Here is a 16,842-nt window from a genome sequence, read left to right on the forward strand (position 1 = left end):
GGGGGTGGCAAACCCAGAAAGGTGGGCGGGGGTGGGGGAGGTGGCCCTGGAGCCTCCCTGTGACCCAGGTCCACATCCAGGACATCGATGTCGTCTTCTTCCCCCAGGTCGGTGAAATCCATGTCTTGGATTTTAAGCTCCCTTGGATTGGCCATGAGCTGGTCCCAGATATAATCAGACTCAGTCTTGAGCTGTGCAGGCACTGTCTCTAGGGCCTTGTCATTGGACTCAGCATCAGGAGAGACGGAACTTCTCCCCAGGTCCCCGCTGTTGAATTTCTCTGCAAATGCTTTCACACTGCCGCGGTTGTCCAGACAGCCTACATCCACCCTCCTGACGCTCTCTTCCTGGGCCTGAGAGTTGGCCTGCAAGGTGGATATCCTGGTGGCCAGGCTGGCCACTGTGTCCACCTCCTGCTCAGTCCTCCTGGTCTCACCCTCACCCTTCTCCTCATCATCCGTGGACTTTCTGTTATGGGCATACAGCATGTCCAGCATGAACCGTTTGTTGGTGAGGATGTCGCCACACTGTCCATTTACACCCACATCCTGAAGGCCTGGGGACCACAACCCTGAAAGGGCACAGGAGGAAGACAATGAGAGAGTTTCAAGGGGGCAGCAATTCCATGAACCAATTAGGTAAGGAAAGGGTTGAACACACAGGAGGGACTTCAGAGAAGACATGAAATAAAGCAGTCAAAGAAGAAAGTGGTTATGGCTGATGACCTACTCTAGGACTAGAACTCTTCCTGGTGTGATATTGCTCTTGGATCCCACCCAAACTCACAGGAGAAATTTTCCTCACCTCTCTTATCTCCCTCTAGCAGCTACTCAGGAGCCACCCTGGTATGTCTAAGAGCTAGTTCTCTGCCCAAGCCAGAGAAGGGAAGTCAAAGAGGCAATTCCCTGGGTCAAGGCATGTTGGAAGGGTTTTTGTTTACCTCTCTCTGCAACCTCAATCCTGAAATCACACAAACCATGACACTGGCTGCACTTCAACTTCATGGTTACTCATCTCCAAGCAGCTCAACGCCTCTACTCCTTCTCCTAAATGACTTCCATACCTTTCCTCTAACTTTCCCACCCACCTCATACTTATGAGTATATAAAAGCTTTTCAGACAAATCAGAAGAGATCTTCCAGAACTCTACTCCACCTCCACCTCCTCATCTGCATCTGAACCTAGGACATGGCCTCTTGTGTGACTGCCCACAAACGCTCCCCCTTAGCAGAGTTCGGCCACTCCATTGGTGCAGCAGGAAACCACCGGAGTGGTTCTGTCCTGTACCCGCGGTCCCCTCCCCATTGGGTCCTTCTGGCATAAGAAACTGCACAATTTCTCCAACCTTAAGGAAAGTCAACTCTCTCGACTCCACTTATACCTCCAACTATCACCCAATTTCCTCCTTTCCTTTAAGGTAAAGCTGTTTATAAGAGTTATTTTGCTTGATGCCTCTAATTTCTCTCTCTACCCTCTTTAGAATTCAATCAAATGGAATTTTCTCTCCCACCTCCCTACAAATCTGCTCCTTCCTGTGGCACTTTCACATGGCACTCGTTTCAGCGGATCACTTCCTCATCCTTTACACACATCCTCCAGGATATGACACTCACCTGGATTGTTTCCTCTTTCCCGGCTGTTCCTTCCCAGTCTCCTTTCTGGCTCCTCCTTCTCTCTAACTTTTACACATTCCTGGACTTCTTTTCTCCATCTACATTCACTCTTGTAGTCATCACCTTATCTGGTCTCAGATTTGAAGTACCACCCAGCCCTTCTCCAGCCGTTGTTCACTATTTCATCTATTTTGCTGACAATTCTAAAAACTTCTAAAAACTTGTACCCTGTGCATCCAGTGCAGAAAGGCATCCAGCTGCCTAACCCTTCATGTTGTATCTAGAATCCAGCCACTTTTCTCACCATTTCCACTGCCACAACCCAGGACCAAGCCAGCAGGGCTCTCCCCGTAAACAAGTAGACTGCTTTGGGGCCAGAAGACTGAGGCAGATAACTGGTGAGCCTTTTTCTAATTCTTGAGAAATGTGGGCTTTTCTTATTTTGGCAATGGGAAAAAGAACATATTTCAGAGAGTACTTTTTTTTAATGCTGTTTTTCTTGCCTGTTCTCATCATTCATTTATGCCTCCTTTTAACATTTTATAGTTTGCCCTCAGTAATTTTCTTTGCTCCAAAATCCTATATTAATTACCCCCACTTTTTTTTGATTGATGTTTGCATGTATCTTTTCCCAAATGTTAATTTTTAATTTTCCTGTGTCTTTATGTTTACAATTGTTTTCTGTTTTTGTTTGCTTTTAATCTACTTTGCCAATCTCATCTTTTACTATAAAGTAACTTCTGAAATGTTAGGGCTTAAGTCTGCCCTTTGTTTTGTTTTATCCCTTTGGTTCAGTTTCTATTTCTCCCCCTTTTTTGTCTCCTATGGTTACCTAAACATTTTTTAGAAATTCATATAGCTTTTCTCATAGTGTTTTTTAAGTATATGACTTCATATAGTTTTCTTAGTGGTTGCTCTAGGTATTACAATACAAATACTAATTTAACATAGTCTATTACCACTAATGTTTTGCCACTTCTATTTAGCTCCTTTTATCCTCCACACTTTTTAAATAAAATTATCTGAAGCATTTCTTCCATATACAGAGAACACTATATAGAACAGTACTGTAATTTTTATTTCAATCTTCAAGTAAGATTTCACAAACCTCTAAGGAAGCAGTCCATTTAATTTAAACCTATTTCTACTCATTCTGTCGTTCTTCAGTTATAGAGGAGACATCTGCTGTCACCTGAATTGGTGTCCCCAACTGGTAACACATTTATTTTTAGCTTCTTTTAAAACTTTTGTTTTCTCTTAGTTTTCAGAAGTTTATCATTTGTCTTGGTGTGGATGTCTTTGAATTTGTTCTCTTTGGGATTTACTTGACTTCTGAAATCTGTAAGATTATGCCTTCTTACAAAGTGGCTTTCGGCTGTTATTCCTTCAAACACTTTTTAAACTCTCCACATTTTCTCCCCTGCTCCCTAGACTGCATTAACGTGGATCCCAGACCTATTCTTACAGTTCCAGGTCTTTAGGGGATGCTGATGTTTCTATTCATTCTTTTCTACCTATTTTTCTGCTACTTAGATTTAATAGTTGCTACTGATCATTGTTTTTAGTTTATTAATTATTTCCTTTGCTTTCTCCAATCTATTAAGGCTGTCATGATTTTTTATTTTGGTTTACATATTTTTCAGTTCTACAATATCCTTATGGTTTTTTTCTATGTACTTTACTTCTTTGCTAAAAAAAAATTTTTCATGGATTTCCTGAGCTAGTGCACGATTACTATGATGGCTGCTTCGAAACCCTTGTCATACAGTTCCAACATTTGGATCATTTCAGAGTTGGCATTTGTTTATTGTCTCCTCCCATTCCTGTATAAATGCTCAAGTTCTTCAAATGACAAATGATTTTTAATTATATTCTAGACATTTTGGATAGCATTTGTAACTTTTGCATGTTATTTACCTTTTTCTTTTAGCAGGCAGTCATCCTTTGTAAGTACACCTGACAGACCTTGGTGAAGGAAGATTTTTATTCCCTAATACATGACATTATCACTACCCCAGCAAAGGTACAAACTAACACTGCCTCATTATAGATGAGGAGGGTAGAGGTTCAGTCTCTACAACTCCTGGCCCACTGGTGTCTTCCTGGGGACAGTGGGCCACTGACCCACATTGAATTGCTACATCCAAGTAGAAGTAGAGGTTTAGTTCCCAACAGTACCTTTTGACACTGATCTGGGGAGAACACAGACAGAGAAGACTAACTCTATCTCCTGTGTAATTAGGAATCTCATCTTCTTTATGCCAGTTGGGGATGGAGGGTCACTCAGCTGCCAACAGAAAGGGGCCGGATATTTTTATTCATTTGCTTACTGATGATTTTGTGAGGTCAGTCATAAAGGTGACATTCAAGTGTCAACACAGGAAAGTTATACAAGTATTACAACAAAAGGTAAAGAAGGTTTTGGTGAAGTTCTCACACTAATGCTATAAAGTAGAACATGTGAAACAAAGAAAAAGAACACTGCCCAATTGGATCAAAGAGAGTCTCTTTTAAGCACCACAAATCCCTTTTTGATATTAGACACAGACATTAAAAGTAAGATTCAGAATAAGTTTAATTATCCAAAATTTCTTTGTGATTTAACTGAGAAGATTTTGAAAGGCAAAAGCTTTTCAGAGCTGCCCTGACTTAAACGATGAAGGTGCCAGCAAGCAGTGAGATATTTTAGGAATCAATAATCTACAGCAAATAAACATGACCAAATCACTTCACAACATTGGGGTGAAGCAGAAAAATCACTGTGAAGCCTTGATTCCTGAGCCTATAAACTTGGATACCATCCACTTTTGATAGGAAGTCAATGGTTCTTCACTGGGAACAGAGTCTCCATTTTTGGAAAGTTGTTCTTATTTGGAAGAATACTGTGCAATCTGATCCAAGAAAGTTCTGTTCCATGTCTTATTTTCACTAATCCAACTTGCTGACATGTTTTGGCCTGCTAAATCCAGATATGATGAAAATTCTTAAAGTTCTTCAAAATACATAAAATATGACTTCAGGCCAAAATGATCAAGAAGACCTACTCTATGCCCTGAATTTGACCATAATTCTACCAAATGTGAATAATGCTAGCAGAATTTGGGAGATTAACTATAATCCGACTTTGAAAGAAATTAAGTAAATATCAGTATATGTGACAGTTGGCACATATATTTTCAACCAAAGACACAGGATTTTCAGTGCAATAATTTCTAAGATATAAATTAATAAAGTCTTTTAGCCCTTCTTTACTGAATTATAGTGACTAGTAATATAAAATATACAATCAAGTAGTGTATCCTAATAGGGATAAACTAAAATAATGACTATTTCAGACCAAGCTACTGAATGAAAGGTCTAATGGGAGACTGAATGGTTTTGTTCATTCATTCTATTTTCATTCACTTGTCTATTATTCAGAGACAATATTTTTTCCATCTGGAAATGATCAGGCTGATCATAGGTCATGACACTGGCTAGCAAGTCCTCATGATGCCTTGGGACTTGAGTGTGTCCATCGTGTGTAGCTTAAGGAAGGCTAGACCATAAGCTAGGACTCCACTGGTGAGGACGGTTTGTTAAGGAAGGCGGCATTGTACCACCCTAATAGGAGACATGTCACAGGGGTGAAAATCAAGCCCTACGGTGTTGCGGGTTGTATGAATCATTTACAGTTTCCATAACCTTCAAGGCACCTTGCTAAGCCCTAGTTTGGTCTTTGTGGGCTAAACCTACAATCTAGCTTTCCACTTGGTTCCAAATCATAAATCCCCCATTCACAGGTAAATTGAAAGCCTATCCATGAGGAAAAGCATGTATATTACACTAAAGAAAAAAGGGGCCCTGAGTATAATGTAGAAAATGATTTAAATTCTGTATATCTCATTTAGTCTATCAACCTGACTTTAACACACTGTTTAATACAACATTTTAGTAGTCATTCAATTTGTTTGATAAGTCTATTCTGGTCTAAAAGGTTCAATTATCATGTTTTAACATACTTTATTAAAAAATTTTTAATGGGGGGGTGGGGATTTAGCTCAGTGTTGCTGCCACCTGCTTCGCAAGTGCAAGGTCCAGAGTTCTATCCCCAGTACCAAAAAAAAAAATTTAAAGGGAGTAGATGACAGACAACATGATATATCTCTACACTTAACTTAGAAACTGAAAATGGCTACATTTATTATAAACAACAAAACAATAGAGGAAAATGAAGAGTCTGGGGGCTCATTCCTCAGGAAAGTCCTCATTATCTGGCTCCTTTTGCCATCTGTGGAAGTGGGAGATACAACAGCATGTCAGAGGTTTGGGGGTGGCCTCCTTATGGGGCAGGAGGTTGCAGGCCACATCCTCACTCCTGCCCTAGCAGGTCACCTCGAACGCTGTCTACAGACAGGCTCTATAGCAAACCAGGTCCTCTGCCCAGTGTTTCTTGGAAAGTGCTCATGATAAAGGGGTTTATTTACCAGCTTCCCTGTTCCTGGAGAGCTTCTCCTCTTTCTCCTCCCTTTCCAACGTGCTGCTGGAGGATGAGATGCTGGAGGCAGAGCAGTTGTCTCTCTCGTTCACCTCTTCGTTCTGCCTCTCTTTCTCACTGAGGGAGACTCTTTCTTCTGGCTCTTGCTCCAGGGCCCGCTCCCCTTCACTTTCTGCTTGCCTTGGGGCACAGGCTATGTCCTGGTCCACTTCATCAGCAACCTGTCCGGCCTCTGCCTTGGCCTCAGGTTCCCTGGCAAGCACTCCTGGAGACAAGAATGGAGATGACACTGACAACAGGGTTTTCCTGGGGGTCATCTAAAATGTGAAATTGGACATGAAGTTAATTTCTCTGTCTTGCCGTGTGGTGGACAGAGGCCTAAGGATGGCCTCCAAGATTACTGCTCCCCAATTACACAGTCAAATACAGATGTGAAGGGGATGTGCAAGTGATGTGAAAGTCCTAAGTCAGCTGACTTTAAAATATCAAGATTAATTAGGTAGACCCAATTCAGTCTGGTGATCCTTTCATAATCAGAGCTTTACAATTAGCAACAGAAAAGGAAGTAAGAGAGATAACAAGCATGAGAAGGACTCCACATATCCTGCTGGGTTTCAAAATGGAGGAGACCATGTGACAGGAACGTGGGGGCCTCTGGTAGCTAAGAACAAACCTTGATTGGCAGCCAGCAAAAAACATGGACCTTGGCTCTAAAGATACAGAGAATTGTATTCTGCCAGTATCTGGAATAAGCCTGGAGGTAGACTCTTCTCGGAGTTTCCTCTCAAGAGCCCAGCCTGCCACAAACTTGATTCCAGCCTTATGAAAGCCAGGACCAAGAATTAGGTTGGACCATGCTACAGTCGAGCATGAGGAAATGAAGAGGTATTGTTTTCCATCACTGCATTTATAGTCATTTGTTATGCATTAAGAGAAAACTTAATACATCATCCACTTCACAGAAAGAGTAAGAAAACATAATGAATCAAGTTGACCAACAGTAGCCTAATATCTAAATATCAGTGGCTAAATCAATAAATCCTATCACCCTTCATTTGGGATATGTTTGCTCACAATGTAAACTTAGTCTTTGATCTTGAAAAACTATTTAAAAGAATCATTCAGGGGCATAGGACTATCTGTAAGTCTGTCAAGGTTGAAGATTTCATCCTCACTCCCAGCAAAACTGCTCATGTCCTCACTTGTGTGCTGCTGCAAGGAGCAAGGAAATGATGCTTCCTGGCTGGTGCATGTTTTGAGCAAAGATCTCAGTTGTGGCTGTGGATGGGCAGCAAAGTGATTGAGAATACAAAAACACTGAGCCAACTGCCTCGTGTACAGATGAGATAAGGATGGTGTTACCTGAGGATGTTACCCTGGGCAACAAGGCCACATTGCTAGAATCCTGGCAGTGTGCTCCAAGAACCTGTGCCGTAGGCAAACACTACTTGGAATGATAAAGAAAATCAGGCAGGATCCCTATGTCACAGGAAGAGGAAGGGACCCCGAGACCCTACAGGAGAAAGCAAATCAGGCAGCTCTCCCTGCAGAGGCATCCATCCTGCTGGTTCAAGTGATAGCTGGCCACAGTGTGTGCAGAGCCCTTCAGTGAGCTGAGCTCCAGGCATCACCACAGAAGAGGAAAACATGTAGCTGCCCTTGCTTCCCAGCAAGAAGTCACTCTGCCAGGACTCACTGGCACAGAACCCTTGCCTCTTCTTGTGTGCTTTCCAACAGCACACGAGGCAGGGAGCCTGGTAGGGAGGATGAGATGCAGCCTTTCCTGGCATTCCTAAGTGGTTTCCCAACACTGTAGGAATCCTACAGTGCCCTTCAGGTAGGAATTGGGGTAGAGGAAAGAAGGTCACTCTGCCTGTTTGGGGTTTGATTTCACTTGTGCTGCTTCTGCTGTGCACCTTGGAACATGCTTCTCGAGAGCCTGGGGAAAGGGACAGGGGCAGCAAGGGTCTTCCACTCTCTAGAGGTTGTCCCTGGAGGAAAGATTTCAGAAACAGGTGATATGAGGGCATACTTTCCAGGTGCACCACCATAAGACAACATTCCTGAGAACAGGCAAGCCATACACTTTCCCTTAAAAGCAAAAACCAGGCTACAAAGTGGGAGTGAATACGCCTTTCAAAAAAATCCCTTTTGGCATGAAATAATATTTATGGTAGTTTCTTTTTCATTTGATAATAGAATATTTAGCAAAGAGATACAAAACCCAAAAAGTTTTACAAGTTCAGCAAAAGCTGAGCATCAGCAATGGTGGTGTCATCATCTGGTTGACAGAAAGCACATGTGTTTGCACACACTCACTTCAGAATAGCCACATCAAAACAAGCATGTGTTCCCCACAGACCAGCATGTGGCATGCAGTTGAGTTTTTTCTGGCAAGCATCTGGGGAACACTGGTGAGGGTGCCTCTTTAGTGGTGGCAGGGAGAGCCAGGTCCTCGCCATCCCCTGGAATTTGGGCAGGCAGAGTCAGGAGGATCCAAAGTTGCCAGATGCTTGACTTTAGCCTCCATGGAACCACTGCTGTATCTCATTCTACCTAACACATGGGACTCAAGCAGCAACTTGGCTCCCTGAGTGGCCAAAGGGCTGCCTGGATAGGTGTGTTGAGGGGCACGCAAGCACTAGAAAGTCATACACTTTGGAGACAAAACAGTACTATTTCATCCCCATATGTTAGAGCCTAACTTCATGGAGTTAAACATTTGGATGTGTGATTTCCAATGCTGGGAAGATTTTGTTTTCTCAGGATTAGCCTGGGAGAGTCATCTCCAAAGCCCCCTCCTGCCTGGAACACATGACTCAGTGTCTGTAAGTTCTGACTACAACACTGTGGCATTGTGAGGCTGTCCTAATGATGAACAAGTCAAACAGTGGTCATATATATATCCAAGTCAAGCGAAGCAAGCAAGGATTGAGAGTGAAGGATAAACGAGAGCAAACACAAGGCCTTGTTCCCGAGTGGCCCCGTGCTAAGGCAACATCGATGTCCTCAACCTCACATGTATCCCTGCTTTCAGAGAGCTCACCATGTGGCTAGGGAGAAAGGACATAAAACTCCATCTGTAAGGGTCACAGTGGTATGGGTGGGGAGGGCACTGGACACAGTGACAAAGAATAGGGAGAGAGCAGTCAGACTCCAGGGTAGAGCCCTTCTCTATCTTAGACACACAGACAAGGGCAAAAGGTCCCTGGGCCATGCCTCATCACTTTCTCATGTGGCCCCACACAGTTCTGAAGACAGTGTTGTCTCAAAAAGTTCTTGTCAATAGGAAGCACTCATGATGGCCCCCAAACTCTAAATTCTAGAATGTTCTTCTACCCCCTTTCCCCTCTTCTTTCATCAGGACCTCCCTTGTTGGCACTCCCTTCTGCATATGCACAACCATGCCTTTTGAGTCACTGTCCCCACGTCAGGCCTGCTGCCCTGTGGACAGATACAGAAAAATATCACCTACCCTCAGAACCCCCAGGATATGGGATGAATCGTGTTAAGTCTGCAGTCTGATTGGCATTAAGTTTAGTCAGTAAGTAGGGGTAAAAACAGGGTTTACAACTCCCAGCTGCAACTAGTCCCAGCAGTTAATGCGCCTCTGCCTGGCTCAACAAGGGATGTCAGTGGTGACACAGTGATACACCAGGCAGATTCGGCTCTGGCATCATGGAGGTTGCAGAGGGCAGAGAGAAAAGATCTTAAACATCCTGCCACGGCTGCTGAATGGCATAGGCAGGTAGGTGAGCCCTATCTCCAATGGGCACAGGGAAACCACAGCCTTTCAGCTCCCATAAAATACAATAAAAACATTTATCAATGTGATGCATGTTCTAAGGGTCTAAAGCATGGTGTTCTGGTAAAGTGGGGGCAAGTCTCTGTCATAAGGCCTAGGCCTAGGATCTGTCATAAGTCTCTAAACCAGAAGGACATCTAAACAGAGTCTCTGAGTATAAGGAGGTAAGGGACAGGTATAATAATCCTGGGAAGAGGGAAAAGAATCCAGAAACTTGGAGTACACAGGTGAGAAGGAAGTGAAAGATGTCTAGTATGGCCACAGCTCAGTGAGCCAGGGGAGTTGGACAGTATCTGGGGCTGTGACGATGGACCTGTGTGCTGAGATAAGGGACAGGGAACTTTACTCTAAGGGCAGTGATGGCTGATTCAGTGAGAGACAGACCATATATCACCTTAAAGGGCCCCTGTCTACACCTGTCCCAGGCAAAGCATGCTTTCTGCTGGGAAGAATTTGGATGTGCCCACAAGATACAGGTCAGCACTGGTCACTGTGGAATAAACAGGCTAGAAAAACAGACTCCACATACGGAGGAGGAGGAAGGGGGAAGGGAGGGGAGAGGAAAGAGGAAGGGGAGAGGAAAAGGAGGAGGGAGAAGAAGAAATGAAAATCCATCAAGACAGGCCAAGAGAAGAAGAGAACAAGTAAGACCCTGGACACTACTGGGAAGCTTTCCCTCCCTGACAGCAATGGGGGAAGAATTCACATTCGAGCATGAATGGTCACTGGGCAGTTCAAATGAGCTGTCCTCTGCAATCTTCACTTCCTCTCCTTTGGAGTTTCTGTGATGACCCTCAGAAAGGCCAGGACACCAGAGAACAGCCAAGGGTCATGTCAGAGTGGTCAGGGATCCCCTCCCCACCATGTGCCTTCAAGGATCCCTCAACAGCATCTCGATGAGTCAGGCTCAGGAGTGACAGGATGAACCAAACAGTGGAGGACAGGAACTGCCAGGGCCCCATGCTTGTCCATAACCCCCTCAGAAGGAAGAGTACCTTGCTGTGCCATGGAAAGGGGAGCTGAGGAAGGATGTAGGCTGGTGCCCACAAGACTTTCTCTCAGTTGGACATGAATATGGAATTAAAAGGAGGACATGGCAAGAAGGGCTTGGCACCATTCAAGAAGTCCAAAGTCAAAATCTGTCTTCTTGGACCACAGCCCAAGAGTGCAGACAGATGGGGTTGAGCATCGCCAGAATGTACTTAGCAAAGATCGGAAAAATGTATCTGGCCTGAATTGCACTGACCTGATTCAAAGGGCTTTAAACTAGATTGAAGAGAAGAATATAAGAGAGGAGGGAATAAATCAAAATTAAACTAATTAAAAAGGTATGAGAATAGATTATTTATGCAAAGCAAAAGAAATAATAGGAAAGAAGTCCATGCGGAAATCAGGTTGTCATTATTCCCTGGGGAAGGACCCAGAGTCAGAAGGCAGCCACTGAAAGTAATTATTTATCCCAGGAAACAGATATTACAGGAGTAAAAGGGGCTGGGGGACCAAGATGAGAGCTTACTGACAGAAGAACCCAGGGAAAGAGGCAGCCAGGAAGCAGAAGCCCTGAGGATGTCAACCAGAGCCTCCCCATTCCACAGTCAGCTGGGGAAGACATTCACTCCCACCCTTTTATTCTGTGTCCATCCAGAAGCCTAATGCCACCTTCTCTATTGGTCCCTAAAACCACACAGGATGTCAGGTGTCCTACTGGGCTTACATGAAGTAAAAATAAGTTACTATACACTGAATACTCTTTCCACACAGGGGCTATGCTAAGAATCATATTACATCATCCTGTTTAGTTTCCATACTATAAAGGATGGATGTCTCCATGTGGGAAATGAGGGTGAATGTTCAGAGAATAAGCATCTTCCTAGGACTGCACAGTAGGCTGGATACTCTTAAGCTGTTTCTCTAGGTAGGAGGCCTAAAAGGTGGGAACAATGCTCCCGGCTTCCTCTAGCTGCTTTGTAGGGGTGCTTTGCCACCTGTGATAGCTTTCTGTCTCACCTCTGAAAACAGCCCTATTGAAATGTCGGTCATCCTCTGAATATGTGCCATCTACCTCTGCCACAGCCTAACCACCAAACAAGCACATGGTTCATACCTGGGACTGGCACCTAGTCTGGCCTACCTGGAGCCTGTGGCTGTTAATCACAATGTTGCGCTGTGATAGAGGAAAACTATATCATTCCTGAGAAATAAGGCAGCAACACATGTTGGCATGGCAGCTCCAATTCTGTTCTCATCAATGTTCTTGACAGCCCAGTCCAACATGTCCACTTGGGATCTCCTGTTGTGCAACTCCTCTATGAAGACATAAATTGCTGGTAGAAAGATCTAAAGTTAGTAAGTCTTCGGGTGGCTTCAATTGGTTTTAGTCTACGTTGGTGTCTTGATGACTTTGTCAGGACTTGGCTTTCTGGCAGGTCTTATGAAACTAGAGTCTAGACCAGCCAGTTCTATGATGGTTACTCCAAACTGTGTAGGTTCCAGGGACCTCCCTGGTTTGGAGCTAATAAGTAACACCATCAGCTTTAGACTTGTGGTTTAATCACATAAATCTGAGAAAGGTCCCAAGAGAAAAAACTCACAACTTTGAAGATTCTTTAGACTTTGCCTTTGGTGTTGGGCCAGGTCTTTCTAAGCTGCTAAGATTTATCTAAAGCAGGCTTTCTCAGACTTGGTTCCATGGGCATTTGGGGTCAAATAATTCCTCATTGTGGGGCTGTACTGTGCTTTGTAGTATGTTTAGCATCCACTTCCATCTGTCTCCCACCATAGTGACAACACAAAGATATTTCCAGACACTGCCAAATGTCCCTGGAGAGTAAAATTATCCCTGGTTGAAAATCTCTGCTCATAGCAATAGTTTCATTAGGATGAGTACCAATTTGGCTGCTCAAACTTTACAAAAGAAATGTGTTACCACCTGAAAACTACTGATCGGCCGTTAATTAACTTGTATGCCTTCAAAACCAAGCCCAGTCTCAACCTCAAATTTTAGTGTTAGACTGTCCAAACAGATTCAGGTCTAAGCTACCTTTTGAGTCCCTCTGGAAGGTGCCACTTTTTAGGCTGTATAACCACTCTCCATCATTCAACCAACCAAAGTTTTCACTTAGTATCAGTAGACTCCCTGAGAAATCTGGGCTTGCATTCATGGGCCATGTTAACCACAAGTACAAATCTGTAAACTCCAAAACCACAGTCGATGCCACATGTTATTCATGCTACAAGATGCAACTGAGAATTAGGAATGGCTCAAGGCAAAACAAAATAACAAAACAAAAAGATCTATGTCCTTCATGTCATGCTTACTCAGGGACATGTACTTCAGGTGAGTGTTGGACAGGATTACAAGCACTGTGATAACTTCATTCCCCTCTCTTATCCCTCTGATTATACTTCTGATTAAGTTCATTTGGGCAAATGTCTATGACCTAACTAATTTCATATACAGAAGAAATAAAGCAGCAGCCAATTTCAGGCCCAATTATTATGATCTTGATAATATAAATGTACTACTTTATGTCATAAACAGAAAGTAAGAAGCAGTTTAAGGTTACTGGTATATTTACTGCAGCATCATTATCTTCAAAATAAGCCATAATACTCAAACTACCAATCTTAGGTTATAAAGCCTTCCCCTGAGTTTGTTTAAATATCTTTCCTAAAGTCGGACAGACAGGTCCTATTTTGGTTCAAACATGTCAAATGGGACCAACTGTAGTACTCTTTTGTCTTTGTGTGCCTTGTAAAGCAGGTGGAGCATTTGCATTAAAGGCATGCTCATTTTTTTACAGGAAAAGAGGAACCTTTCCTCACAAATGAAGACATTGTCCAATTTTAAGTTTCCAAGAGCCTCTCTAGTTCTTTCTAGATCTCAGAAATACCAATGACATCAAAAGTATACACTAACAATAAAATATTCCTGAAAAATTAGACCTAGTAATAAATTGATGAGGTTGAAATTCTTTGATTGATTCATCTTTTTAGGCTTATCCAGATGTATTTTTGAGTAGATGTTTTGATGTGACCAGAAGAAATATTCATTATTGAGGGCTAGCATACAGGAAATTCAGATAAGTAAAAATATCTTCCCTAGAGTATTTTCCAGGATGAAGTTTTCTATTAAGTTATAGACAAAGGACACTATAGCACCAAAACAGCTAATAGCTAAAGAAAATATTAGCTATTCTTGTCAGTAGGTTCTGACTAAGCTCAAGCAAAACTAGCTGGCTGATATTTGGATACAGGTAGAAATTCCCCTTTTAAACATTCATTGCAAAGAGTTAGACCTTCCTCACTCATGTCTAGTCACTAATGGATGTGGCTTTTTCTACTTATCTGAAAGAGACCAAGAGCCCTGAGAATTAGCTACCCCATTCTACCACGTGGGACACAGTTGGAAGGCCCCATCTATGAACCAGAAAGAGGGCCCTTACCAGACCCCAAATACGCAGGTGTCTCAATCTTGCACTTCCCAGCCTTAAGAACTATGAGAAATAAATGCTGTTTATAAGCCTATACGATTTGTAGCATTTTCTCATAGCAGCTGAATTAACTAAGAATGGGGTTATTATTATTATTATAATTTTTTTTTTTTTTTGGTATTGGAGATTGAACTCAGGTCCTTGCACTTGTGAGACAGGGGGTGGAACCACTGAGCTAAATCCCCGGCCCTTCTTTTTTGTTTTGGTTTTTTTTTTTTTGTTTATTTTTTGTTGTTGTTGTTTTTGGTACTGGGGATCGAACTCTGGACCCTGCACTGGTGAAGCAGGCAGTGGAACCACTGAACCAAATCCCCAGCCCCACATAGGGTTATTTTTAAAAATGGTTATGTAAGTAACTAGAAATTTATTGAGAATCATTCTCTGACTTTTGCCTTAACAAAGTAGTTAGATTTACAGAAACACATGACCCAAGTATGTCAGTTCTTTGCAAAAGTTTCCTCCAATTAGGCCATCATCATAGAATGGTCTGTATAGTCAAAGGGGTCCTCCCACCCATGGCCCATGCAATAAATTTCCTTCTGGTTTAAGGAGATGCAACTGTCTTGGAGGATTAATGTGTCTGCCTTCTTTTTGACTGTTGTTCATTCGCAGACTCATAAAACTTCTACTGAATGCCTATTTTGTTCAAAAAAAAGGGTTAATACAGGCATAGGCCCACCCTGGGCAGAATGGGGACGAGTGGTGAGGACCAGTTATCACACAGTGAAGAGAAACCTTGCTTTCTAACTGTGCTCAAGGTGCAAAGGAAACACAAGGGAGGAACCAAAGGGGGCCACTGAGAACAGAAGATGCTTCAGTTAGATGAATGAAGGTCCAGTAAGCAGCAAAGAGGTCACTGCATATTCAGAAGCAGGCCTGAGAGAACATGGCCCTTTTCAGGCACTAACTGGTTTGTTGTAAAGAGTAACATATGGGGTCACTGTGCTGGTAAAAGACTGGTAGGGCAGTGGGCTGGGGATTTAGCTCAGTGGTGCTGCTGCCTGCCTCACAAGTGCAAGGACCCCAGTTCGATCCCCGGTACCAAAACAAAACAAAACAACCTACAAAAACAAAGACTGGTAGGGCAGAAAAATATAGGATTCTGAATGACATCTAAGTGCTGAACTTACACTGTAGATTATGGACAGCTATAAGAGGATGTTAAAAAGAAAGTAGAGATGTAACTTTGTGGGTTTGCTTAGAAGAATCAGGAAAAGTGAGGCCTATTAGAAACAACTGAAATGGTCCAGAGGGGAAATGGTTAAGGCAAGGACTAAAGCACTGGTGATGGAAAGGGAAGAGAGATTAGAGAGAAAAGAACTCAACAAATACTTGGTGACTGGGTGTAGGGTGAATATTGAGGGAGGAATCAAAAAGTATACATGGGCTTTCAGCTTCGGTGACTGAGCCAAAAGAGGTGGCCTTTCCAGATAAAGACTAGTCCGCAAGGAACAGGCTTGGATGCGGCAGCTTATGCATGAGAAATGGGGAAACTTCTCACCTGACTGCTTCTCAGGCTGGGACAAGGCAAGTTCAAGGGTCTAAGGGACATTCAGATGGAGTTGCCTGAGGAAGTGGGAGCTAGGTGCCCTAAGCCCAAGAAGGTCAGGCCCAGGCCAGGAAACGTAGACCTGGCAGTTTTCAGCATATGCAAGTAGCTAAAAACCAAAGGTAGGTAAGTGAGGGCCTCAAGAGAAGGTATGGCCTGAAAAGAGGGAAGCCAGGGAGGAGTTCTGGAAAGCTCCACAACTTAGGAGAGAGGAAGAGAAGTCAGAAGACTACAGCAAAACTATGAGAAAGACAAAATGATTAGAAGTGTAGATGACACAAAAAGCAAGGGACACATTTATTCTAGAGACTGTCTAGAGGATTCAGAGGATCCAAAGGGGTTGGCTCCAAAGGGTCAACAGAAAGCTACTGGACTTCCCAATGTATCTGGCAGAAGATCTTTCTCAGAGAAATTGCAGCTTTGAAAGGCTCTACAGATGCAGGCATGTCCAGAGGCAGGCACAGTGCCCTGCAAGGCCCCTGAACCCTGGCGACTAGAAAACCAGTATGTGCGCACTACCTAATATATTGCAGATATTGCATCATTTTATATAAATGTATTGAGGGTGGCTGGGGGAAGGGCAGGGACGCTGGCAGGAAATGAGGAATGACGGAGATGGTGGAATGGCGGAGTGCTGACTAAGATCCTGAGCTCAGACAAGGAGGATGAGAGCCTGCCAGGTGTTCTTCCCAGATCGCAGCCATTGCCTGGGAATCCAAAGTAATTAGAATAATTCCCACTGCTCTGGTGTGTGGAGCCTGCTGACTATACCTGGAAGCACTGACTCAAATTCCTCCCAGCCAATAAGCCAGGTTCCCTGTGGGCAGTTCCTGATATTACTTATTTTTGTTAAGTAACAAGCAAATTCACTACTATTGAAGATTTTAACTTTTGACTACAGGCTT

At 43.3% G+C, this 16,842-nt stretch overlaps 1 protein-coding gene across 1 annotated transcript in view; it reads right to left on the reverse strand.

Moving 5' to 3' along the window:
• Positions 1-16,842, reverse strand: part of Fhod3 (formin homology 2 domain containing 3) — a 433,804-nt gene that overhangs the window by 56,508 nt on the left and 360,454 nt on the right. The window contains exons 18-19 of the mRNA XM_010638036.2: positions 6,080-6,355; positions 8-571 (exon numbers count right to left, since the gene is read on the reverse strand). Of these exons, the coding sequence (XP_010636338.1) occupies positions 8-571; positions 6,080-6,355 (840 nt within the window). The remainder of the gene's footprint in view (positions 1-7; positions 572-6,079; positions 6,356-16,842) is intronic.

This window comes from Fukomys damarensis, unplaced genomic scaffold (genome assembly GCF_012274545.1).
Source record: "Fukomys damarensis isolate Sample0158 unplaced genomic scaffold, DMR_v1.0_HiC HiC_scaffold_30, whole genome shotgun sequence".
NCBI lineage: Eukaryota > Metazoa > Chordata > Mammalia > Rodentia > Bathyergidae > Fukomys > Fukomys damarensis.